Source organism: Ochotona princeps, chromosome 30 (genome assembly GCF_030435755.1).
Source record: "Ochotona princeps isolate mOchPri1 chromosome 30, mOchPri1.hap1, whole genome shotgun sequence".
Lineage (NCBI taxonomy): Eukaryota > Metazoa > Chordata > Mammalia > Lagomorpha > Ochotonidae > Ochotona > Ochotona princeps.
This window is the reverse complement of record NC_080861.1, coordinates 19,362,309-19,389,391: the sequence shown is the minus strand read 5'-3', so window position 1 is coordinate 19,389,391 and position 27,083 is coordinate 19,362,309. Positions and strand designations below refer to the sequence as shown.

General features: G+C 51.3%; 1 protein-coding gene across 1 annotated transcript in view; it reads right to left on the bottom strand.

The window, feature by feature from the left end:
• The window catches only part of ITGA9 (integrin subunit alpha 9), a 238,213-nt gene that overhangs the window by 25,581 nt on the left and 185,549 nt on the right, over nucleotides 1-27,083 (bottom strand). The window contains exons 19-23 of the mRNA XM_058657132.1: nucleotides 21,951-22,037; nucleotides 19,392-19,471; nucleotides 15,037-15,126; nucleotides 11,851-11,959; nucleotides 6,591-6,698 (exon numbers count right to left, since the gene is read on the bottom strand). Of these exons, the coding sequence (XP_058513115.1) occupies nucleotides 6,591-6,698; nucleotides 11,851-11,959; nucleotides 15,037-15,126; nucleotides 19,392-19,471; nucleotides 21,951-22,037 (474 nt within the window). The remainder of the gene's footprint in view (nucleotides 1-6,590; nucleotides 6,699-11,850; nucleotides 11,960-15,036; nucleotides 15,127-19,391; nucleotides 19,472-21,950; nucleotides 22,038-27,083) is intronic.

Sequence of the window (27,083 nt, the reverse complement as noted above, 5' to 3'; positions counted from 1 at the left end):
ACATCAGGCTGGGCAATAACATTAGCCAGTAGGTGTGAGAGCTGGGTCTGGGAGGAGATTCTGTGGGGGATTTGTGGGCCTACCATACCAGTTGTGTTCAAGGGCTGAGAGTGTGACAGGCCAAGCTAAGCATAATCATAGAACTCACCAATACTCACGGGTATTGTATTGGGGTTGGGAACAGGCAGGGCATTTCCAGGCTGCAGCAGCCGTAGGCACATCCAAAAATTGGGTGTGGGGTGGGCCTGGCTGCAACATCCACCTGCACACACAAAGGCCAACACTGGGGGGCAGACTTCCCAGTAAAGTCCTAGCACTGCTGGCATGCGTGAGATCTGGGTCTGTGAGTGGGCATGCTAGGGGAACTTGAAGAACTCCTTTGGTGGGCTGTAGCTCCCACTGGTGGACATGTGAATTGGCTGGGTGTTGGTCAGGCCAGGCAGGGATGCTTCACTTGTTGGCAGTGAGTTGGCTCTGCAGGGCTAGGCCAAACTATAGCACATTAGCACGCATGGGAGCCAGGGTAACACAATGGTTTGCGAGAAAGCCAAGGATGGAGGCAGGCTGGGCGGGGCTAGGATGTAACACCTAACAGTGAAAGTTGAGACTGGGGTGGGCCGGGCCAGGCTAGACTGCAGCATCAAAGGTAAAGGGTAAGCTGGGTGATGGGTTAAGCTGGGCTGGGTTGGAGCAACCATGGCAGGTTCAAGTTCTGTGGCTGGGAGCGGGCTTGGTCAGAAAGCTAAGGGGATGCTGTGGCTGGGCTGTGGTTACTATTAGTGAGTGCAACAGATGGAACGAGGCTGAAGAACTGGGCTGGACACAGCTATAGCACTCCTTGGCAGAGCTATGGACTGGGTCTGGAGTGTGTAAGACTGAGCTAGGCTCCAGCACCCACTCGTGTTCATAAGAGCCAGAGTGGCTCTTATAGATAGACAGACAGACAGGCAACTATGCTGGCACACTGGTATAGTTAACACAAATTTAGCATTAACCATCATTTCATAAGAGCCAGGACAGGTTGGGCTAGATTTCTGCACCAGCTCAATCAAGCGAGAGCTGGATCTGGGGGTGGGCCAGGCAGGGTTAGGCTGTAGCATCTAACAGTAAGAGCCAGATGGGTGTGGGCTAGTTGGGCAAGGCCACTGTACCTGCCGGGACAGGAGGTGGGCCAAGTCAGGTTTGGCCAAGAACCCGCTGGTGTGCAAAAAATATGCGACTTAGAGGTAATCTGACAGAAAACCTTGGGGAATTCTTCTGTCAGGATATATGCAAGAACCAAGTCTGGGAGCATCCCAAACCAGGCCAGATTACAGTGCCTGCTGCTATATGTGTGGGTCATATCTGGGGGCAGGCCAGGCTTGACCAGTTCATAACACTCGCTGGAAGATTAAAGAACCAGGACAGGGTACAGGATTTCTGGATTGGGCTGCAACGCCCATCAGTTCACATTAGGTTGGGACTGGGGACTGGCTGGGTTGGACTAGGCTGCAGCACCCACCAACATGAGTTGGGACTGGGGACAGGCCAAGCCAAGCCAGGTTATAGCATCTGTAGGTGAATGCCAAAGTGAGGCAAGGCATGCCAGACTAGGCCACAGCTCCCAGCAGCATATGTAAGACTCAGGGGTGGTGAGCCAGGTAGCGGGGTTGCAAGGACTCATTTGCGGGGTCATTGTTCCTGCTGGTGAGTATGAAAGCTGGGACTGGGGGCAGACCAGGCTGGGCAGGGCCAGCTCCTGTTGGCCTACATATGAGCTGTGTTAGGGGAAATCCAGGCTGGGCTAAGCAACCATATTCACAAGTGCATGCATGAGTCAGAGTAAGTCCAGGCTGCTTGGGCTTTGCAGCATCAGCTAGCAGGTAGGAAGACTAGGTGGGGAGGGGCATGTCCTGTCAAGCTGGACCATAGAAACATCTGGAAAGGTCAAGATCTGGAGCTGGGAGTGAGTGCAAAAGGGCACTTCCCTGATAGGTTGCAGCTCCCACCAGTAAGCATGGGAACCAGGGCTTGGGAGGATCTGCTGGACAGACAGTGGTACCTGCTGGCATGTGTGTGGGCTGGATAGTGGGGTTGGTCAGGCTGAGCCTGGCTCCAAAACCCACTGACGTGAACGAGAGCTTAATGGGATGCAGGATAAATGGCCCAGTCTGCTGCACACTGGCATGTGCAGGAACCGGGACTGGGAACAGGCCTGGTGAGGGTGTCTGGGGGGTGTCTGATTAGGTTGTAGTTCTCATTGGCGTGCATGAGGGCCAAGTGGGTGGTGGGCAGGGATGGGCTGAACTGCAGCATCCATTGGTTTGCAAATGAGATGGGGCTGGGGACAGAACTGACCGGGTGACTACAACCACCAGTTGTGTGTAGAATGACGTGGATGATGGACTGAGTCAGATCTCACACCGGCTGGCACACACAGGAATCAGGTCTGGGGTCATCTCTGGTAAGGTTCTTTTTAGGGACCCCCCCCCCAACTGGACCACTGGACTCAAACTCCAACCATGGGGACAGTCACAGGCTCTGTGGTCTGACTGTGGAGTGCATGTGTCAGAACTTGTTGTTGAAGCTTGTGCGGCAGATGGCATGCCAAGATGCACCTGGAGGACATGACAACCAATTCATTGAGGCTTGCAGAGGACATCTAGTACCATGGAGGACAGAACAAATTATACAGGTCTCCTGGTCAAACTTTGACAGCGAGTAGTATTTAAGTGAGTGGAGACTCTAAGGTGGACTATGTCACCCAACTGACCTTGGAAGCATTTCCCCAACCTTGTAGCAATGAAATGAACAGCAACTTAGAACTATTAAAACCACCTAAGCAGTGCCTTTGGAACATGCTCCACACTGGGGACCCTGGGAAACATCAAGTGGCCATTCCCCATCCCTGGGTATTTACGTGGTTGGGCTGCTAGAAGCGGCCCCCTCCTCTTTCCTCTCCACTTCCCCCCATTCCTTAATCCTCCCCACCCATGTGGTCCACAAGGGCATGCAACCTTCTTAGCTATGTAAACATCATCAAAAATAAAATAAATTTATTAGAAAAAAATGAATGACTTGTCATTGGTAATAATACTATTGAAATGCAAGAGGGTATTTTAAAAGTCTTTGAGGAATTGAATTTTAGGATAATTTTATTTTGGTGCCAAACATTTTGAAATCCATGCATAATTTCTTTGTTTTACAATGCCATTTTCTATTAAGTTTTTGAAGATCCCTCATATGCTTGGGTTTGAAATTCTTTTGCAGCACAGTGAGCACTGACTTGAGTGTTCAGATGCCCGCAGCCCACATCAGAGTGCTTGGCTTTGATTCCTGGCTCCAGCGCCTGACTACAGCTTCCTGCCAATACAGGGCCTGGGAAGAAGCAGTGATGGCTCAACCAAGTGGGTCCCTGGCACCCATTTGGGAGACCTAGAGCACAATCCTGGCTTCAAAGCTTTATCCCTGGCCCAGAATCAGGAACTCATTCTGAGTCTCCCATGCGGGTGGCAGGGACCCAAGTACTTGAGCCACCATCAGCTCCCTCCCAGGGGTGTGCATTAACAGGAAGCTGGATCAGAAGTGGAGGTGAGACTCAACCCGAAGCATCCTGATGTGGCATGCAGGCATTGCGCAGCAGCTTAACTTGCCATACCACAACACGCACCTCCCCTGAGCTTGCATTTTAACTCCATTTCCCTGGGTTTTTGAAATCTCATAGTACTGGCAAGGTCAATCGCTTCTCCTACCTGGCTCTGTGCTATGTTATGGCTATCCTGGTAGACAACAGGACCACCATGGCTTGTGCATTTTTCTGTATTGTAGGATCCAGTAGAAGCTCATATTCTTCCCACAGTGGCAGTCCACTTGCCACCATGGCCGCGTTTCTAGATAAAACAGTAAATGAAGCCAAGGTACTTGGAGAATCAGCTTCAAGGAAAGCCAAGCACAAACCAAGGCTGGGAGCATGGAGCTAGGCTCCCTGCAAAAATCTCCCTTATGCAATCTCCCCCACGCCATCTGCACAGGCACCTGGACCCCCCGGAAACCCTTCAGGCAAGCAGAGAAGGCCTTTTGTTGAGACGTGAAGTCAGCAGGTTCTGTTCAGGAATGCCTAGGATAGCCCAGAGACTTCTTACTGAATTCTAGAGCAACAAACTATGCCAGACTGAGGCCTGTGGGCGGGAGGCAGCCCGGGGCCCACAAGAGCAGCAAGCCTCTACCTTGCCCAGCATCCTGATGGCTACAGGCCCGGTGAATGCCAAGGGCACTGTTACAGGGAGAGAAACCACCTGGGGGACCCATGGCATGTGAGGAGGAACGGCATACGGGCCCTCCTTCCAGGCCTATAACCTGTCCCTGGCTTCAGCCAGCTGGCCATGGTCCCTGTTGCAGGCTGGGGAAGGATAGCAGCTGTGAGCAGGGGTTGGGTGAGACTGCGCCAGCCACCCTAATAAGGTCATCCCCTAGTGCAACAAAGAATGAGTGTTTGTTTCTCTTGTAAGGAGTGAGTTGTGTCAACCATCCAAACCCCCAAAAGGAAGCCTGGCTCCATTCAAAGTGCCAGAGGACCCAGGGAAGAATGCCATGAGCTCTCAGCCACATCCGACCCAGTGAGTGTGCTCAGGTGCTGGCTTGCTTCTGAAAATGGAACACAGCCAGCTCCCAGCCCTCAGATGCACTGTGGTCCACTGAGCTTGGCGAACAGACCAGGGATGTCAATGTCCGGGAAACCCACTCCAAAAACTCTTCTGCCCAGGCCAGTTCTACTGGAAGGTGCTTCCAGTCTCCCCCTGTCTCCTCCATTCCCCAGCCCCACTGGCTCTGCCCAGGCCTGAGGGGCAGCAAAAGAGGAATGCAGGGTGTGCTTGGCTCTGAGAGAGCTTCAAAATCCAAACAACTGCAATGCTCTGTTTTGGCCAATGAGTAACTCTGCCTATGGGTCTACAATCTCTCTCCAGCTCTGCATAGCTCTTACAGCTGTACAACATCTCAACACCATCAGGGAGAAGGCTCGCTAGGCAGTCTGATCAGCACAGTCTAAGAGGGTAGACGGGTGTGCACATGGTTTGTTAACTTCACAACCTTGCTACAAAATACCAGAAACTTTTCCTCTGCTGGTTCAGTAAAGCCCACTGACCAGAGAACATGAATGGGAGATCACAAGGTGCGCAAGTCAGCAAGCAAGTGGCTCAGAAAGATTTTACAGTTCATGTTACCCGGGAGGACACCAATGCCAGACGCCATGGTCAGCATCACACAATGCTCCCAGAGGCAGCATCCTGAGGGCCTCATGTGTACTTGGGTTCTGGGCTCAGAGGTGTCTATGCTAGGCAGGGGAGGATGTCTCACTCAGACAGCAATGCTCCTAGGTCCTTGTCAATAATCCACGCTGCAGGAACAGCTAGGAGGCAGCGTGTCCAGAGGGGGAGGAGAAGAAGGAGAGAAGATGATTAAAGCAGGAGGATGGAGAAGGCTGGGGGCAGACTGTGGGGCCAGCTGGAAGAATGTAGAGAGAAGACAAGACATAGGCAGGTTTTAAGAAGAGGGGCCTGACTTTGGCTCTTGGAGGACTGTTCTGCTGGCAGACTGTGACTGGGCATGGGCAGAAGCAGGGATACCAGGGAGGGTGCCCAGGCCCAGGGCTCTGGCAGTGGAGGGGTGAAAAGTGGTAACTTTGTGAATTTGTTGTGAAGCCGGCGACCTCAGGCTTGCTGGAAGCTTGTTGCAGCGTATGGGAAGAACAGAAGCAAGAGGGAGGGCCCCATGGTTCTGACCCGAGCAAAGGCAAGGCAGAGTGGCATTTTCTGAGGCAAGCAAGACTGACAGGAGGAACAGGTTTGGAAGGGTACCATCAGGGACTCTGCTTAGGAGACAACCGAGACCCCTGCTATAGTCACCTGGCGTGAAACAGGCTGGAGGCAGTCAACTGTCAGAGTCTGAAATTCATGGGACTGATCTTGGCAGGAGAGGTTTGGTGACATCACAGATGGGATTGAAAACCACTAATCTGGGCAAGACTGCAGACACCGGGGGCAGGATATAGGAAGCTGGGGAGATGAGGAGTAAGGTGACACCGGGAGAGTGATATCCTGGAGGCCAAGGAGAACACCCGAGAGGTGACAATGATCACACATGCTTTAGTAAGCTTCCTGGAGACAAGAGGGTCTCCAACCAAATCAAGACCAGGAAGACTGGCATAGTCTGTGCAAGAACTTCAATTTCAATCCATGTTGATGCACTTGGCCATCATCCTGTAAGCATCAGAACCCTTTTGAGAATATTGAATGGTGGGGATCTTCTCAGAGAAATACACCCACATACGTACGTGTACACACACACACACAAGACTACAGACATTCACACAGATAGGCCTACCACATGGGCTCATGCCTAGCCACCCCTCCCACATCCCCAAAGGCTGTCTTCTATAGTATTAATGCAATTGGCTCACTGGACAAAGTTAAGTGACCACAGGTGCCCTACCTGCCCCAGAACGTGCCTCCAAATGGGCTCCATTTTTCTGGGCCCTCCAGCGTGCATCACGGTCAGGGACAGCGAGTGGAAGACAAAACGTAAAGCAATGGTGACAGCCACAGATTACTCACCACCATGTCCTGGACGTGAAACATCTCTGCGCCACCAGGCGACAGTCGGTTGGGGAGAGAGATGGTGACAGACGATGCCGGAAGCGTGCTGGGGCCGGCGTTGTACACCTGTGGTAATGGAAAGCATGGACCTTCAGTTCACGGTCATTATCAGGCACTTTGCATTACCAGCTCATGCACGGAAATGTTGGGGGTTGGATCAGTGGCAGGAGCGGGGTGTGTTGTCTACAAGACCTGCAATGACAATGAAATGGCGAAGGGTGGGAAATTTCAATGACACAGAAATGCTTTCGATATGTACCTAAAAACTTCAGGTTGTCAAAGGACCCACTTCCCTTTCTGATCCTCTTCCTACCAAAAAACCATGGTTCTTTACGCATGCCTGAAAATGTCCTCATAGACTATCACACAATTCTACTACTGCTCAGAATGGCCCAGTGCACAGCATTGGGACTGCCTCTAAGGATGAGTTAGCTCCCAGATGGTGTGGTTGGGAGGGAGCATGCCTGGGGGTTTGGGCAGCAGTGAGTCTGGGTGGATTTGGCTGGCTCAGTACCTGCTGCTTGAGAACCACTAATGTGATATAACCTCCTTCTCTCATAGTAAGTCCAAGATAGCTGGGACCTTCAAACACCAAGTGAGCCATTCCTAAAGCAAATGGTCCCACTGAGGAAATGACATGAGCTGGCTGACTGGGTAGGGGCTGGGGAAGACCGGGCAAATGGCAGCCATTCACTTGCTGACGGTGCTGGCAGACAGCTGTGTTCCCGCCTGTCCCTGCAAAACTGGGCTCCTCCTAACTCCCCCGTCAACCTCCTCTTCACCTCCTGTCTCTAGCGGTCCTTGTCTCCCACGAAATGAGTGGGCAAGATGGTGGCCCCAAGAAACTGGGTGAGAATGAGGAGACAGAGTCTGAACAGAAAGCAAGGTAGAACTGGACTATGATGGAGAATTCAAAGGGACAGGAAGTAGATCAACAGTTGCTTAGGACTTGGGGACTGAGACTAGGGAACGTGTCTGGCATAACAGCAGGGTCCCAAAGATGGCCACATCCTCTTCTGTGGGAACATGTGAGTGTTACCTGAGGGAGAAGGGATCATTTAGGAGACTGAATTGAAGGGTCCAGTGGCTTCATTGTGGAGGCTGTGGTACCTTCAAGGTAGGTGTGTAAGGAAGTGGCTGATGGATACCGGAGTCATCATGGAGGTAATGGAATGTTCTAGAATTAATTGCTGGCAATGGCAGTGCGACTTTGTAAACATACAGTCAGCCATCGGCCTGGATACTTTAAGTGGGTGAGCTTCATCATGATGCTCTGTTAAAAAACCGAATTTTTGTCCGTTGAATAATGAATTTTTATGAAAGACGAATAGGAAGTGGGTAGGAAAAAGGAAAGAGAAAATGTCACTTAGCAGCCTGGGGCTTAGAGAAGGAATTCAAGGACTCCAGGCACTGCTGAGGTCAGTAGGGCCAGGAAATCCCACCAGACTCTGACCCGGGGCAGAACGTGGGAGCACTGAGCTCCAGGAGTCCTTCTCTAGACAACCGGGCCTTTATTTATTTTGCTCTAGCTGGTTCTGCTTCAAAGAATAAATATATAAAAAGAGATAGAGCTGGTGATTGGTTCCTGCCAAGTCTTGATTAGGAAGAACAGAATTCACTAAAAACAACTAAAAGGAAGGGGCGTCCCACCACCAGCGAAACAGTGACTGCCAAGTGAAATGCGAGAGCTCAGCCTGGAAGGCAAGCTGCCAGCACAGCTGGGAGCTCCCACTTGCAGCACACATGAGGATGTGCGAGGAAGGAAGGATTCTCATTTGCACCGTTTCCTGTGGGTGGGAGAGTCCTCCCAATCAACTGTGTTTATTTTTAACACACGTCAGAACCGTTGGATTCTCTGCAGAGGTTCGCGCACAGCACCCACGTTAGTTCTCCCTAGTTTTCCAAGTGGGATACTATTTTGACTCTCGATGCCAAAATTAAAACAACAAAATTCTCCCAAGAACTGACAGATGATCATGTCTCTAACAAAACAAACAAACAAACAAACAAACAAAAAACAACAGGGTACAGTGTTCACTGTGGTGGTTAAGGCACACCAGCCCTTGGGAGATCAGCTACCCATTCTGGAGTGTCTGAGTTCAAGGTTCAGCTCTGGGTTGGCTCCAGCTTCCTGTTAACGCACACCCTGAAAGGCAGTAGGTGAGGCTCAAACAGCTGGGCCCCTGCCACCCACCTGGGACACCTGGGTGGCATTCTAGGCTCCTGGTGTCTTCCTGGCTAAGGCTTCCTCGCAGCTTTTTGAGAAGATCTCTCTTTATTTCTCTCTCTCTTAAACACAGACAGGGTCTGCTGGTGTGACACACAGGATTAAGCCGCTACTTGCAGTACCAGCATCCCATATGGGCACTGGTTTGATTCCTTGCTGTGCCACTTCTGACCCAGCTTCCTGTTAATGCTCCTGGAAAAGCAGTGGAGGATAGCTCGACTGCCTGGGCTCCTGCCACCCATGTGAGAGACTCAGAAGAATTTCCCGGTTCCCACCCTAGGTCTGGCCCAGCCCTGGACACTGTGGCCATTTATGGGGTCAATCAGTGAATGGAAGATCTCTCTCTCTTTCTCTCTCTCTCTCCTCTCCTCCTTTCCTCTGCAACTCTCTCAAATTACAAAAACTGAAAGAAAAACCCAGTGAGCAAGGCCAAGACAAGTTTATCTTTCTTCCGTCAGCATTTGCAGTAGTCTTATAATCATGATGTAGCTTATTGCATCACAGTCTGAAAACACAGACACATCCACTCACACGGAGAGCCTTGTATTCTTCAGGAATATTACTGGAGCAGGAAAACTGCAGTGCCTTCTCCACATTTCTCTCCCTTTCCCGCAAGTTGACCACTGGGATGACAACTACACCAGCAATCCAGCTTGCAGTGACCTCCTAAGGGAGCAAGGGTCCCCTAGCAGGCCAGGCATGCACCGTCTGTCTTCCAGGACAGCCATTGTCCCAGCCCAGAGGAATGCCCCATAGTGGCTCAGCCAGCTACGGGGACTGTTGCCAGTCACTAATTCCCCAGGGCAGGCTTCTCCCACCTGGGTCCTATTTCAAGAAAGCTATCTGTCTGAATCCCAAGTCTAAGCTCTCTCCAAAAGACGCCTTAAGGGAAACAATTGCTAGGGTAAACTGCAGGCTCTTAGATGTCTCTCTTGTTATAACAGATGGTGATAAGAGCGCCCATTCTCTTTGGTATAATTGCAGCTCTTTCAGCACCCAACCTCTTTCGTAGGGTCTGTTATTCGAACCCCTCGACATCATTTCCTTGACTCCATCTTTTACTGCAGGATACCTTCAACACTATTAAGAAGAGATGAGAGTTGAGACCATTAAAATGAGATCACTCCATCTCCTCGTTATCTGCTTTCTACCCGACTACCAAAATGCAAAGGAAAGAAAAAAACAAACAAAAAACCTTGGCTAACCCCTGGAAGCAACTGGGAAAGACAGTAGTGTTATCCCAGCCCTCTCCCTACTGTCTCCAAGCTGCTGCGCCATCGTCCCCCTCCCTTCCCTGTAAATTAAGGGTAGGGGGTGACAGCTGGGGGCCTTGCGGATCAGAAAGGCTCAATCTCTCCGAGCGGGGACATGTGTTATCCATCATGGTTTCGGGGTCTCTGCCTGGGGGACACTGTGGAAAGAGGAAGACCTCTGTCTGCGACAGCTCACAAATGCTTTACTGCCTCCTCCTCTGGCTCCTCAACCCAGGGCTATTAATCATGCCCCTAGTGCACCGAGGGGAAGCCACAGGCAAACATCATTAGGATTTGGCCACAGCCACATACGCTAAGACAAGGAGGGAGAGGCAGGAAGACCCCTAGAAGCAGGGAGCCGGGACTCTGGGGTATAACAGGCAGGCAGCCTTCTTCCTCTGTCACCTGAGGCATAGCTCCTGGAAGGGGGCCAGGCCCCACGGGGGTCTGCACAGTGTCTGCCATGTCCTGGTCCTCAGCCCAGCCCCTGGCAGCATGGGGAGTGCCTACTCATGCTCTCTCTGTCGGGCCTCCACCTCCCCGTGTTTGCCCATTGAGGATGGACTGAAAGTTACTGTGGTCCTGCTTGCGTTACCTCTATGGATAACCACATGGAGCTGGCAGATGGTCTGGGAATTCCTGCTTTGAAGAAGAGGTCCGTGACCTCTGACCTGCAGTGCGGTCTGCCTGTCATGCATGCTGCTGTCCAGCCTGAGGGCTAAGAATGGCCACAGGTTTACATAGTTAGGGTTGCGGGGGAAAGAAAAAAAAAGCCTAGCATTTTGTTTTTGGCCATTGCGCCTGCGGTAAGCAGAGCTGAACACACCACAGGGACCATGGGAGCCCCAGAGCCTGTATCTTCCTGGTTCTTTCTGGGAAAAAAAAAAGTTGGTCTGCTGATCTCCCCTCTTCCCAGTTAAGAGAGGGAATAGACGGGGCTGGTGTGGTGACAAAGCACACCAATCCTCTGCCTGTGGCGCCAACATCCCATATGGACGCCGGTTCAAGTCCCAGCTGCTCCATTTCTGATTCAGCCTAGGAAAGTGCTTGTGCTCCTGCACGCACACCGGACATGTGGAGCAGGCCCCTGGCTCCTGCCTCCTGCCTTCTGATTTGGCTCAGCTCCGGCTGCTGTGGCCCCTTGGGGAGTAAACCAACAGAGAGAAAATCTCTCTTTCCTTTTCTCTGTAAAATCTGTCCTTTGAGTTAAAAAACAAAAAACCAAGAGAAGGAACCGTGCCCTTGGCTTTGATCGCGTGTGTAGAGGACACACAGTGTGCAGCTGCTGGAGGTGACAGTTCTGTGATCGAGGCAAGTAAGCCACAATTCAGGCAGGAGTGGGTAGTGTGTGTGCATGTTCTGCCATGCTCCTACACAACTGTGCTGCTTGGGGAGGGGGTGGCAGTCACACGGCAAGCCCAGGAGGACAGGGAGGCTACGAGCCCTCCAGGGCACACCCCTGCATGGAAGTAGAAAGCCAAGGGGGACACTTGAGGGGCCTTCAGGGGACTACCTGGCCAAGGACACTAGTGTAGGCCTCTGCCATCCTGGGCCTATTACTGATATTCATCAGTGTGTGCAATTCCCCATCCATCTTGAAGACGTGTGTGGACACACACACACACACACACACACAGCTGGGATGGCTTCTTTTGGACAGTCCAGCCCTGCCACTGATGTCCAGTAGGAGACACGTCACATGGGTCCTTGGGATCATTCCCCTGACACAGGTGGGTACCTGAAGGGTGACATTGAGTGCTTGAAACTGGCATTCCAGGTCGCCGAGCTGGATGACGCTGGCAGGGTCCACAGACTCGCCGTACACGAAGGAGGTTGGGGACGTGATTCTGAAAGCAGAAGGCAAGGGGGTCTGTCATCCTGAGCCGTGGCCACGTACCCTGGGTCACCACTGTCTCTGCTTACTCCAGGGGCTCCCACAAAATGCTTCCATCTGTAGCTGTTATGTCTATCCTCTCTAAAACCAACTGGGGGTCCCAGGCATGAGACACACACAAGAACATGCACACCATGGGGTTCTGTTTCTGAAGTGGGGAGGAAAACTATGAGAGCTTTGTCGCTCAAACACTTGATGATCCCATTAGACATCTTAGGTCTATATCATGTGAGAAAACAAATTTTTAAAAATAAATGGGATCCCATATGGGCGCCGGTTCTAATCCCGGCAGCTCCACTTCCCATCCAGCTCCCTGCTTGTGGCCTGGGAAAGCAGTTGAGGACGGCCCAATGCATTGGGACCCTGCACCCACGTGAGAGACCCGGAAGAGGTTCCAGGTTCCCGGCTTCGGATTGGCGTGCATCGGCCCGTTGCGGCTCACTTGGGGAGTGAATCATCGGACAGAAGATCTTCCTCTCTGTCTCTCCTCCTCTGTGTATATCTGGCTGTAATAAAATGAATAAATCTTTAAAAAAAATAAATGGGAAAGGGGGCAATGGCTTAACGTGGCTAATTCTTCACCTTGTAGCACCAGCATTCCATATGCATGCTGGTTCACGTCCCAGCTGCCCTATTTAGAAATCCCAGTCTCTACTAATGGCCTGGGAAAGCAGCAAAGGATGGCTGAAAGGCGTGGGACCCTGCAGCTCTGCACAACACACCTGGAGGAAGCTAATAGCTCGTGGCTCTGGCTAACTCGGCAGGAGCCACTGTGACCATTTGGGGAGTGAGCCAGCAGATGGAAGGACTACTTCTGTCTCTCCCTCTCTCTGTAAAACTGTCTTTGCAATAGAAATACATTAAAAATTTTAAAGATTTATTTATTTTTATTGGCAAGTCTTATACAGAGAGGAAGAGATACGGAAAGGAAGATCTTCCATCTGCTGATTCATTCCCCAAGTAGCTGTAATGACTGGAGCTGAGCCAATCTGAAGCTAGGAGCCTCCTCTGGGCCTCCAATGTGGGTGAAGGGTCCCTACGCTTTGGGCCGTCCTCAGCTGGCTTCCCAGGCCACAAGCAGAGAGCTGGATGGGAAGCGGGGCAGCTGGGATTAGAACCGGCATCTATATGGGATCCTGGTGCATGCAAGGTGAGGAGTTTAGCTGCTAGGCTACTGTGCCAGGCACAAATAAAAAAAATCAAATAAATGGGAATGAATATTTCTCATTTGCAAATTTCCTCTGTGACAAATATACTTAAATGCCCTAATGCGTGAGCATTTAGCCTAGACACCCATATCACAGAGATCCTGGGCTCAGTCTTTACCTCTGTCTCAGGCTTCCTGCTCATGCAGACCCTGGGAGGCAGGGGTGATGGCTCAGTGATTGGGTGCTTGCTGCCACCCAAGTGGGAGACCTGGGTGGAGCTTCTGCTCCTAGCTTGGCATGGCACAGTCCTGGCTGCTGCAGGAATCTGGAGAGGGAATCTGGACGGGAGCATACACGCTCTCTGCCTGCCTCTCCAATGCTTAAGAATAAATAAAAAGGTAAAAGCCTAATTTGGGCAGAGTGCTACAGTGACTAGAAGCAACCAGGGTCTTGGAAGCTCAGTGAGTTCAGTGATAGGATAAGCCTCTCAGAACCACACAGTGGCAATGTAGGAGACAAACATTCCAGCTGGGATTGGAACAATACTTTGAACACGGCTGTGTCAACAAGCTCCCGAGAAGAACACGGCTCATGCCAATGCTGCCAGAGCCAACATAAGCTCCAGACGCTAGTCGCGGCTTACTCTGCCAGACAGAGCCACGTGAGATGTGGGGACCGTGGCCAAGAAGACAGCCACGCACCCCTGTGCGGTATAAGCACATTATTTTAGCAAAAGTCTGAGTCTCCAATGTTGTCAAATGGTAAGAAGTGGCTTATTGGAACCCATTGCCTTTGTCTTCCTGGATAGCTCAGAGGTAGACCAGTTAGTTTAACAGACAAATTCATCAGGGGCTGCTAACAGCCAATGATGAGGCTGCCTATGTCCTGACAGCATGATCAATTGTGCGTGGTTTGGGATGGGAGGTGTTTTTTCTTCGTCCCTGATGACTAGTTCAGTATATACAGGCTATGTGCTTCTAATAGGACAAATAGACTGGTTAAAAGCAGAGCTGTAAACAGAAGCAAACAGCTGCTAATTTGCAAATGTATTCCATCAGTACCTCACGACTCAAAAATGGGATGTGATAACAACATCCAGGGATCCAGAAGCAGGAACACCCCAGACTGGTTACATATTGCCTGTCTAGTCGGGCCCAGTAAGCTGAGGCATGTGGTCATGGCACCTCCCATGATGTGGCAACATGGCCACTTTGAGTCCAGGCTATGGCCAGAGTACTGGAGGACTGAACAGTGCAATGCTGGGAACCTCCAGAAAGCTCAGTGCACTTACAGGTCCTTGTATTGTGGACGCTGCTGGCCCACATCTTCCCACTTCTCTCCCAAAGAGGGTCAGACATGCTGTTTTCTGAAGTCAGAAATGGGAATCAGGTTCTCATTTTTCCAGGTCAGAGCTTCGGGCTTAAATACTGACTTGGGTGTTTTGGGTACATGAGCCCCTTGACCACAGCCTTGTTTTCCAACAATTGCAGTGGCTTAACCCAGTCAGCCAGATGGGCCCTTATCCATTAGATCATTAGATGTCAGGTGGAGCCATGCACATGCACAAACAGCCAAGGCCAACTGTGCTGCTAAGCAGAGAGGCAGCCCTTGGCACCCATGTGGCTGTAACGTCAGGTCCAGCAGCCGCTGACTGAGGTCTGAAATCCAAGAACCATGCTGCCTGCCCTGCCACCTTACGTGTGCAGGTGGTGACAGGGCTGGGAACACGTGTGCAGTGAAGTCCCTGGACTACACTAGGAGTCCCACACTTCTCATGTGATCAGTTGGGATGCAGACAAGGGTAGGGGGAAGGGGGAGCACCAGCCCTGCTTCTCCTGGAGGAGAGACCCCAGAGGGTGTCCCCGAGTCCCAGGTTACTCACCCAGTGATGGACGTGTCCACCTCGTGCACCAGCGGCACCGTCAGCGTGAGGCTGTTGTCATGCAGGGAGTTGGAGCGCTCCACGTTACCACTGCATTGGGACAGAGGTAGGAGTGACCTTTGGCCACACCAGCCATCAGGCAGCAGGCTCCTTCAGCCCCCCACCCTGGTGCTGGGACTGCCCATCCTCTGAGGGTAGCTTGCACTTGGATTTGGCTGGCGCCACTTCTGGTCTGATTCCCCACCTGTGCCAAGTGGGAGGGCCAGTTGCCTGTTTGGAAGGCAGTCCCAGAAGCTGTCCACAGGGAAGTGCAGAGGGAGGCAGGTAAGAGTGACGAGATGGTCAGGGAGGGTCAAGCTGGAGGCTGCTGGGCTTCTCCCTTGTTGACAGACTCAGAGAACACTGCAACATCCCTCCACTTGCGGACATGGGCACTGACCTTCTGCTAATGGCCCTTGAGTTCTGTGGCCTTGGTCCTGTCCCCCAGACTGGACACTGACTGGAGAAAGCCTCAGCAGTGGGGATGGCATGCTTGATCAAGTGCCAGGATCCCATATGGTGCCAGTTCATGTCCTGGCTGCTACACTTCCAATTCAGGTCCCTGCTGTGGCGTGGGAACAGTGGAGGAAGGCTCAAGTCCTGGGCCCTGGTACTCATGTGGGACACTTGGCGGAGGCTCCTGAGAGTAGCTTTGTCTGTTACAACCATCTGGGGAGTGAACATGAGAATGGAAGATTTTTTTCCCTGTCTCTCTGTAAAGCTCTCTTTTAAGTAAAAATAAATAAATCTTTTTTTTTTAAAGCCTCAGAGGAGGCAGGTGGGGAGTGGTGGAAAGTGAACAGTGGGTATGGGGAAGAGGGGAGAGAGATCCATAAGTAATGGCACCCAGGGCACACATGACTTGTGCAAGTGCCGGTCCCACTATTAACACCAGTGTAGTGAAATCAGGGCACCCCGGAAGGGGGTGTGAGACTGATGGGAATCTGTCATTCAAAGGCTTCACCCCTCATCTGTGGACAGCCAGGAACAGGAGTGAGGCCTGGCGCACCCTTGTCATGACCAATGTCATCAGGACCTCTTGCTATGGAGACAGGCTGCTGCACCTGCTGGGTGTGAAGGCAGAGGAGGAGGACTGTTGTGGGGTGTGGAACCATAACCCCAGGGGTCTGGTACTGGTGAGTGGTTAGGCAGGTTGGGTCACCTGTCTGTGGCCCAGTGCAAACTGGACAGAGATGGGACTCCAACCAGCTCAGCTGAGACTCCTAATTGGAGCCCTTCTCATAGCGGTTCCTCCTATGGATACCAGATTAGGGGATAGGGAAAGGAGGGTGAGACCTAGGAGCAGGCACCGAAGAGAAGGAGAGGCAGGAAATGACTTGGTTTACCCGTGCCAGCTCAGGCGTGAACTGTTGTGCTTAGGACTGGTTTGGGAAAAGCCCCCCTGTTAGGTGCAGCTTGCTGAACCTGGCACTGACTGCTCATGAAACGGGGAGTCCCAGAGGGAAGCCCAGTTCACCTTCTCGGGGTAGAACCACAGAGTTCTCCAGACCTAGAGGGGTTTAATCACTGTGTGTTCTCACCACTCCCACCCCACTCCACCCCATCCTTCCCTGAGCATCTGCAGAGTCCCTTTCCACCCCATGCCCTCCCTCTGCCCCTTCCAAGTCTTGGCCCTCCACCTTCCTCTCCTCTCCCCCCACCCCCGCTTTGCAAGTGGTGAGTGGCACCGGGGCTTACTCAAGCTCACACCCCTCACCTTTGCTCTCCTTTTGTTCTGAAACAAAGGCACTCTGGGACCCTGGCCCGCCAGGGCCACAGCCACTGCCCCCTGGCCCCTCATCTGTCTTCCGCACATGGGATGACATCAGTCCTTCATGGGGCGGCCACAATGTGTGTAGGAGCATGGGGTCAGGTGGCCAGGCCGCTGAATGTGTTTGTTCTTACTCTCCAAAGCAGGGCGGGGGTCCGATAAAAGCCTTGGGTCATTCATCTGTCTACAACAGCACCCTGGCCTGCTCCCTTCCCTCCCCAACACCCTGCCAGGCAGCTCTGAGTAATCGGTTCCTGATGGCAGAGCCACACCCTATTCTGCCATCAGTCCAGCCACCTGTGGCTGCTGGCAGCTCAGGTCATCCGTCATCGGGCAATGGCTTCAGAATGAGCCAGGCTGAAAAGTTGAGATAAAAAAGCTCAACATCAAAAGGCTCCCAGTCCTTCTGCCAACTCGTGAGCTGGGATGCCTTCCAGGGCTTGGCTGAAAGCAAGAGTGGACTTGGTCTTGGGAAACTGCCCAGGCTCAACTTAATGTCCTCCCAAGTCTATGTGTAGGCGACAGACCTTCAAAGGGTGGTGATAAGGTGTTTGGAGGAGCTCTCCCCATCACAGCAGGGAGTCAAGTGTTCTGAGGGGCCTCTAGGGGTAGGAGGACCAGCTTTCCCCTCAGCTCTACAACAGATCTGTTGAATGTGTACCAAGAACGAGGCCTCCTGGACATGGGTGGTTTCAAGAAGTAGGAAATCTTAGATGCCCCCACCTGTTAGCAGAGCAATTGGTAAGCAGTAGGTGCCTACTAGATGTTCACTGAGTGGAAATGTTTGCCTGGTACAGAGTGAGGGGCTGCACATGGTGGTTCTCACCTGGGCTGCTTGCTAGAAGCTCACAAGGAGTCTCTTCTAAGACCCCAATACCCAGCTCTCATCCTCATCCCGTTCAAAGGGAATCCTTGAGGCTGGGCCAGGGATCAGTGGTTTTCCACAGCTCTCCTGGGTGGTTGTGGTGTGTGCCTGAGACCAGAGGACCACATGCCTGTGGGTGCAATATTCCGGCAGAAGAGAGAGCCCCTCCTCATCCTGCTATCATGAATCCTGATTTCTCAAAGCCCTACAGGCACTGGGGAAGCAGACACAATCCCTGTGGCACTTTCCTTCCTGGGAACATTGGGAACATGAAGGTGGCAGGTGTTAAAAGATGAAGGCAACACACAGACAGATCTGCCCCAGGCCCCAGCCCTTTCCCATCTTGGGGATAGAGTGTTCCTGGCCCTGCCTCCCCAGACCCCCTCAGCCCCATCTTTCACTGCCTAGGTGTGTGGCCTCCTACTACGACGTGGGTGCCCCTGCCCATCACCTCCAAGGTGTGGCCCATGGGCCCCCTCTCTGCTAAGATGTGTTGCTCCAGCCTGGCAGCCAACTCCTCTGTTTCAGTGCCAGCCCCCGCCCAGTGCAGCCCTTCTGGGAACGAGTTCCACCCTCTATACACGTTCCAATTACATCTCGGGTGTTTTATATGAACATTATTCACGTGATCTTGAACATAACATGAACCAAAATGGCCAAGTGAGAAAGTGGAGACAAAGGCATTATTGGCGACAACAACAAAGGCATAATGGCAGACGAGCGGTAAACTGGATAATGTTACTGTGTCAAAATCTTAGCTCCTAAACTTGATCATGAGATTGGGGCCATTTCAGAGAGAGGCTTTGTTCCCAGGAAATGCACACGACAGTGCCTGCAGTTCAGGGGGTATGATTTCCACAACTTTCAGATGTGTAAGAAAAAAATACCACATAGCACAACAGAACAAAGACGGCAGAAGAAGGATGGGGTGCCTTGGAGAGCAAGGGTTACGGGAGCTCCTTGTACCATTCTCACAACAGAAGGACATGGCTGACTGTCCCCCGTCATAGCTGGCTCCTCCTGTTCACCTACGCAAGGCTCTCTCCCTCCCCCCGAACCGCTGGCTCCCCAGATGTGACTCTCAGGTATTTGTGGATTCAGGCTCGTGATATCCAGGACTCCCTAAAGGCTCCTTTGGACACCACCCATGGTGGTACTGAAGAGCGGCAGGTGCACATTCCAGAAGCAGAAGTCATCATTGTGCCACACTATCCCCTTCCCTAACCATCCATGGCAGTAGGACGAGCCCCCTCTCAAAGAGCATCCTCTGAGGGGATTGCTCTTAACATCACAGGGGCAACGGCAGGTCTGCAACAAGCTCCTAATGTTGCCTGACAAGCTTCAGAAGACGTCTGACCAAGGAGGGTTCACACAGAAACTGACCAGCTCTTGGCTTTAGACAGACCCTGGGCTCTCTGGGCCTGGCACTCTGCAGCCATGGAACTGGCTGTGGCATCCCAGTCAGCCCCCACAGCCGGCAGGGCTTGGCCAACCACTCCCCACTCTCCAGGAGATCCCTCACTCCACTTAGCAGCTGGCAGCCTCGAGTCTGAGCAGCTGTGGTCCCCTCCTAGGCAACCTGGCCAGGCAAGGGGGATCCTCGAGGCGGAAGTAGGGCAGGTCGCTTTCTGGCCCCTACATCCTTCATCTTTGGAAAACAAATGGCTCTCTCCCTCTTACCTCTGAGCAGTGACAATGAAGCTGAGCAGTGGCTCCTCTCCAGACAGGTGGCTCGTGTCAAAGATCATGCTGAAGTCATACTATGGGGAGAGAAGGCATCCTTTGGTACCAGCACCAGGCAGCGAGATTCCTGCAGGCTGCTGAAGTTCACGACCTCTGGGGGTCCACCTGCGTGGCTGGCTGGACTTTATGTGTGCATCTTCCCGGCCAGGCCAGCACACAGGTTAAGGGTCAGCAGGGAGGTCATCCCATCCCCCAGGCAGTTCTCTGTAGGAAGTAACTTTCCAAATTTCACTGGTACAGCATATTTCTGATTTTTGCCACATCTGAATATCATGTCACTTGAGACATTTACTTGCTATTTTCTTAAGGATTAACATTTTTAAAGATGTATTTTATTATTTGATGGGGGTCTGTACTGTGGCATAGTGGGCTAAGTCTCTGCCTGCATGGTCAGCATCCCACTTGGGTGTATTCGAGTCCCAGCTGCCTCACTTCTGATCCAGCTCCCTGCTTATGGCCAGGAAAAGCATTGGAAGATGGCATCCCACAGCAGAGCACTGTTTGAGTCCCAGCTGTGCTGCCTCCTACCCAGCTCCTTACTAATAAGCCTGAAAAAGCAGCAGAAGATGGCCCAAGTATGTGGCCCCATGCAACCTACCGCATTGGTTTCAGGCTCCTGGCTTCGGCATGGCCAAGACCCAACTGTTGGAGCTGTTTGAAGAATGAACCAGCCATCAGTTTCAGTTTCTCTCTCTCTCTCTCTCAAATAAACAAATCTTACAAACTAAAAATCCCTGCACATGCTGGTCCGGGAGACAGGAACAACTGGACATCCTAAGGGAGGTGTCTCGCGTTGTCTGAGCAGGTGATCTGGAACGTGGAGACCCCCAGTCGACTTGTGGACAGGGAAGAGAAACAGCAGCACCACCACTGGAAAGTTAGCTTAACAGTCATTCTTCTGGTGGCTCCGTGACTATTTTTGAAAGTTAACAGATTTGGGCAAAGTTTAAGAACTCCATTAAAGATAGCAAGATGCAGCTTAGTTTTGCTTTGTGACTTTAAACCACAAAGTTCATCATGAAATGCTGACTAATGAAGTTTTTCAAAGAAGTCTATTTTTCTGTTACTCCAAAGCTTTCAGCCAGACATAGATATGGAGGGACTATAGTCATAACTGCAGATGATGGTGCCCACGGTCAGGGCCTCCTTCTCTTTTCTTCTACCCTCACCTGCAGTCTAGCAGGACTTGGCCCATTTCCTGCCTGCTACATGCAATCCTTCTATAAGTGGAGCCATTTCATTTTTAAAATTTAGACTAAGTTATTTGTATGAAAGTCAGACAAAGCTCTTCCATCTGTTGGATCACACCCTAGAAGGCTGCCATGGCTACAACTGGACCAAGCCAAGGCCAGGAGCTAGGGGTTTCTTCTGGGTCTTCCATGGAGGTGACAGGAACCCAAGCATTTGGGCCATCTTCAGCCATTAGCAGGGACCTGGGTCAGAAGTCCAGCAGCCTGGACTCTAACTGGTGCCCGTGTGGGATGCCGGCAAGACAGGTCACCTGCTCTGCCCCAACATTGGCCCTGAGAGCCACTTCTTGAGGGTTCTATTCTTGTGGGGTGAATGTGCACAGAGCAGAGGAATGAAGGTTGTTCTTAGGCACAATTCGCAGCAGGTACCATTGGGGCCGACGATTTCAAGGGGCTTGAGAGAAAGAAGGCTACTGTCTCCATTGTCACTGTAACAGGCTCAACACCCGTTCATGGGACAGTGCCACGGAACCGGGGGGAGGGGCCCTCAAAGCCATAGCGAGGAATCTGATCTGATTCTGTGACCCAGGCAGTGGCATGGCGGGGGCAGAAAGCAGACGAAGTAGCATGAAGTCTCCTTCACATCACAGTGGGGAAAGACCTTCCATTTCAAAGGACAGATTTGGCCTTTTGGAGTCTGGTTTCTACCCACTCCTTATAATGAGGAAACCCAACTGCGTTGTAAACATCTGGATGTACTGCATTGCATAACCACCAGAGTGAAGAAAACTTGTCCCCTTGTAAAGATAAGGCGACAGCACTGTACTGTCTTTGACTTTTGAAGAATCAAACTAGAGCATTGTTCCCGATGCTTCTGGAGTTTTTGGCCATCTCTTCCAGAAACTGGGAGCCACAGACTTTGGGCCACCAGCCCAGACCATGTCTTCTCCTGTGTTGTCTTGGGGTATGGAATGTTCTGGGAGACAGACTGTTGTGAGGCTAATCAGGGCTACCTGCCAAAGTACAGAGGCGATGAAGACTCTCCCACACTTGGCGGTGTAACACGAGGACCAGAGAGAGGGACTGTGTAATTGCAGCTCCTCTGGGAGTGGGAGAGTGGCCCCCACAGCCGCTGAGGGAAGCAGGTGTGTGTGTGTGTGTGTGTGTGTGTGTGTGTGTGTGTGTGTGTGTGTGTGTGTGTGTGTGTGTGTGTACACACAGGCACGTTTGCACATGGGCACTTCAGAGAGGAAGCTGCAACATCCACGCCTGGTGGGAAGGGCTCCGGCTCATCAATGCCTCTTACCTTAGACTTTGACCTCATGAAAGGAAATCCCACGCTACACTTGAGGAAGTCCGATTCCAACAGCTCACAGGAAATACCCATTTCCTCCTGAAAGAGAACAGACCCAACAAATGGGCCAGCTGCAGGAAGACAGCTGTGTGGTGGCCTCAGTGAGGCCTGGGGAGTCCTGTAGAACCATTTGCTGTGACACGGCTGGCGGTGACTGGACCAAACCCCAGCCCTCTGCTGGCTGTCCACCTTTGCCACTGCTTCCCTGGGAAGACAGGTGCAGGCTCACAGCCACTCTCCATTCTGTGCTTTGGACCCAAGCCCCGGGGCCTATGCTGGGGAACCAAGCTAGATGCCCCAGAGTTTCAAGGCTTCTGGGATTCAGATAGAGAGTGGAGCTGGCTGCCTTCCAAGTCCCATTTGACTCATTCCACGTCCTAAATCTGAGCCTCCAAGACCTCACCAAGAAAGTCAAGCCCTAAGGAATTAGCAGCAACAACACCAAATGATGGCTTCTCTCTCTAGTCTGAGCCAGCCCCTGTAAATCAGGTGCAGCAGTGAGGCCAGTGGTCAGCTCAGGCTGGGCTTTGCACATGGGGGCCCGAAGAGAGCCAGGAGCAACAGCTGTGCTTCTGCTGGGACAGGATTTCCATACAACAGCATCAGAGCATCGGGAGGGCTCTTGGTAACCAGAAGGCCTCTGAGTCACTGAGGCCCAGTCAACACTACCAAGGAGGGACAATCTGGGGATGCCAGCAGCTCCTGGGGGAGGACCAGGAACACAAACTCACACTGGGTTCACCCTCTGTTACAAGCCAGGGACCCTCAAATTCCACGAGACCTGGGGCTTCCTCAAGATCCTTCAGCTGACGAGGACAAAGCCAGAATCTTCATCCAGACTTGGTTGACTCTCAAACTTGTCTCCTTCCCATTTGCACAGCCCTTAAACCCCAGTGAGTGAGGCCAGCCAACACAACACAACGGAAAGCAGCCAGCAGGCAGATTCCAGTTTGAAACACCACCCACACACTCTCTCCGATTTCCAAGATCATAGCTTAGCTCAGATCAACACAGCCAGTTCTTTCAACAGGTGGAATGCATTATTTAAAAATAGTGGGCATTCACAATTCATCTTTTAAAATTATATACATAGCCTATAATTCTAATGTATGATGGACATTCTAAAATGAAGAGAAATGAAAAGGTTAACACTACACAAGGTTTCAGATGAAGACAGCACTTGGGGAGGAGCTAGACGGAAGGGGTTCCTGGGCTGCGTGCAGATGCTCTCTGGATTTGGCTGCTGGTTGCGTAGCTATGATCACTTTGTAAAACCGTACCGGCCTGGGCTCTTACAGACACTGTTACGCAAGCCTCAAAATGATTTGCCTCAAAACAGCCATAAAACAAAACATTAAAAAAAAAAACCCAATGCGAGAGGACAAGTAATGGGATTACCTGAATATAAAAGAAAAATCTGAGGCCTGATTAGCTTCCAGTCTCAGAAATGGTGGATCTTGGTGCCCCATGTGCCCCAGGGCAGTGTCTCTCTGTGGAGACCCAGGGTCACCATCTGCATTAGCACCGCCTCGGGCACACTGTGAAAAATGCAGATTCCCCGGTACAGTCCACAGACAGCATCGTGTCTGAGCCAAAAAGGGGGCTGTTGGACTGGAACAAGTGTCTTCCATGAATGTCAAGTGATGAATGATCCCGAAAGCCTCTCTCCGCCACAGATAGCACAAAAAATAAAACTCTTATCTGGGCACCCATTTTTGCCCATGTTTTCCTGTTTTTTGGTCTTCACCCTTGCCCCGTGATGCACACTACCACTCTGCAAACCTTCCTTGGCTGTATCACCCCCACATTGCTCCCGCTCAGCTGGGGTGTCAAGGTCACCTGGCCATAGCCCTTCTTCCAAGGCTGCCCTGCTCTCAAACAGTCACACGTGCAAGTTCACACAGTTCATATGGCCAGAACTCAGGATTCAGAATGGACTCTGAATATCTGCTGGAGAGCCGAGTCAGCCCAGCCCAGGTCAGGTGTAACCGACAACATGGGGCGGGGGCGGGGGTGTGTGTGTCTGAAAGTAGACAGCTGGTAGACCTCCCAGCAGCGTAACAAGCACTGTCATGGCAGTGTGACAGCGAGTGTGAGGGCTGCTCTTGGAACCCGAACACAGGCATTGGCAACATCAACAAGGAAAACCAGAGAATGGTTTCTCAGATGCCAACTCCAGTCCTGCATGGCCCAAAGACTGGTACGGATGATTCACTCTCCGTGGTCCCTCGCCACCAACTGCTTTCCCATATCCCTCCTGCCAGAAGCAATGCCTGCAAAGGACTCACGCTATTCCGGAGCTAGTCCATTTATCTGCAGGGACTCCAATCCTAGCTAAGGGACGCGAAGGCAATATTGTTTACTTGCTAGTGAAGATTGATGGTGCAAGGATGACTTCAGCTTTTACGTGAGTGTGAAGGAATGACAAGGGCTTCAAGAATTTACTGTGGAACTGGAAAGAACCTCAGTTTGCTCAGCCTTGCCGAGCGCTGATTTCTAGTATTCAAAAACCACTGTTTATTTCTGCGGATCCTCCAAATGCTAGGAAATACTTTTTTTTTTTTTTTCCAGGAACTAATATTTAAGCCAGCATTTCTTTCATTATCCCAGCTCGCTCTTCTATCCTGCTCAAAGAAAAACATCACAATTCTGGTGAAATCTTGGTGAGGACAAACAAAATGGGAGAAAGAAAACTGGAGACATTTCTGGAAAGGCAAGAGCCAAGTTCACCACTCTTGGCTTACAGGCTGCTGGCCTTTCTTCAGCCACCTTGCGTCCCCACATGGCACTCCAGCAGCCAAGCCTGTGGCCTGACCATGTCTTTCATGGCCCCTCCCTTCTGTAGCTGTGATTTTCATAGGGTGAAAGGACCTATCAGAGCATGTACTTTTTTTTTTGTCTTGTTAGGTTTATTTGTTTTACGTGGAAAGTCTGAGTTCCAGGGGCAGAGCAAGAAAGAGAGAGAGAGAGAACACCACCGGATGGCTCTTTCCCTCTGTCTCTCTTACTCTCTCTGTACATCTGCCTTTCCAATAGAAGTAAATAAATCTTTAAAACAGAAGTGGAATAGCTGCCACTCCAATGGCACCCGAGAGATGCAGGCACTGCAGATGGTAGCTTTACCCGCTACACCACAGCACCAGGGCCAGCCTGAGCATTTTGGCAAAGCTAACAGTGACTCATGGAGACTAGTGAACTAGCTATGCATCAGTGTACCTGGTTGCTAGGCAGTGTAGACTCGCTTATCTGATTGAAATATATTCCAAACTAAAACCTTGCTGCACATGACGTCGGTGGAGGTGATGTCGGATTAACCCAATGGAACATGTGGTTCCTAGACCAGGAGACAATGTGACACAGAAGCAAAAGGTATCCCAGACACTATATATATATAGTACGGACTAGAAATAAATTCAGCATAAAATAAATGTGAATTAAAAGTATAAAAAGATGAGTCAGAAAACAAAGACAATGCAATAGAGAGGTTCTTGGAGAAATTAGGCTATTAGAAAAATGATCCTTTCGTGACTGCTGAATGCTTAAATAAAAAAAATATGATGCAAAGTACATCATGTTGAGAAACAGCAGAGAAACCCACATTGAAAAGCTGCCCACTGGGGCAAGCAACTCCTTTGATTTCAGAAATCAGAACACTGTTATATTTTTAATTATCTTAAAAATAGATTTATCTATTTGAAAGGAAAAGTTTTAGAGAAACAGATCTTATGCCTGCTGGTCACTCCCTAAAGGGCCACATTGGCCAGGGCTCGGCCAGGCTGCAGCCAGGATTCTGAAATCTCATCCTGGTCTCCCACATGGATAACAGGGGCCCAGGTTCTTGGGTCATTTTCTGTTGCATTCTGAGGCCCATTAGCAACGAGCTGGATCAAAAGTGGAGCAGCTCAGACTCGAACCTGTGCTCACGCGGGATACTGACACCCAGGGTGTGGTTTAACCTACTACTGTGTCATAACACTTGCCAGGAGGACTGTTATTTTAAAGAGGCTAATGAAGAAGCTTTTGCCTGGGGTCTAAGATATCTTGGATAATCACACTGAAAGCAGCATGACAGGTAGGATAAAATAAGGGCAGATTCATGATATCACACCTGCTTGGGATGCCTGCATCCTACATCGGAGTGCCTGGGATCAAGTCTTGTTTCTGCTTCCAATTCAGCTTCCTGTGAATTTACCGGAGAATCAGGGGGTAATGGCCCAGTACTCTGCTGCCCACATAAGAGATCCAGACAGAATTTCTGTTTACTGCTGCCAGCCTGGCTCATCTCTGACTCTTGAGGACATTGGGGAATGAACCAGTGGATAAAACAGTCCTTTCTCATTCTTTTTTCCCCAAGTAAATAAACAAACAGACCTCTCTCCCCAATTTTTTTGCTTCTCTTTTCAAGCACTGTCCCAATCAAAATTTTCAAAACAAACTAGTTGACTGATTTTTTTGGGCTGGGAGGCAGAAAGATTCTGGCCTTGTCTCCCCAGGCCCACTTCTCCTCAGCTAGGAAGGCCCTCTAGTGTCATGAAGTACCACCAGGGCCTCTCCCTGTAGAGTGTAAGTGACTCAAGGATCAGGAAGTCATCAATGAGCATCTTTCCAACACAATGATGGAAAGCATCCTTGGTATACCCAGTTCCCTTGGTACTTACAGCCACCTGGCATATGGCAATGCTTGGGTTGGTACAATTACATGAATGAGGCTTGGCAAGTGCGGATGTGGATGAAGGGACTGCCTGGCATCGAGAGATGCTTGCCTTGGCAAAGTTCGACCCTTTTCCAGACATACCTCGCCTGTCCCAGCCCTGAGATGGGGGCGGGAGAGGGGGGAGTCAGGAGAGCCAGGCTCAGGTCCGGTGTGTAACATGTGGTGCTTGGATCAGGTAATGAAGTGTGCAAGTTTCTGGCCTCCAACCACCTCCCCACCTCCCGTCACTCGGGCACTGGGTTTCTGCCTGGAGGAGGGCCTTATGTGACCACCAACACAGTGCTGCAGAAGCCAAAAACTGAGTGCCAGGAGCAGTCTGAAGTCTGCCCCGTGTTCCAGCTCTCACAGGAACCTGTCAACTGCGGACAATC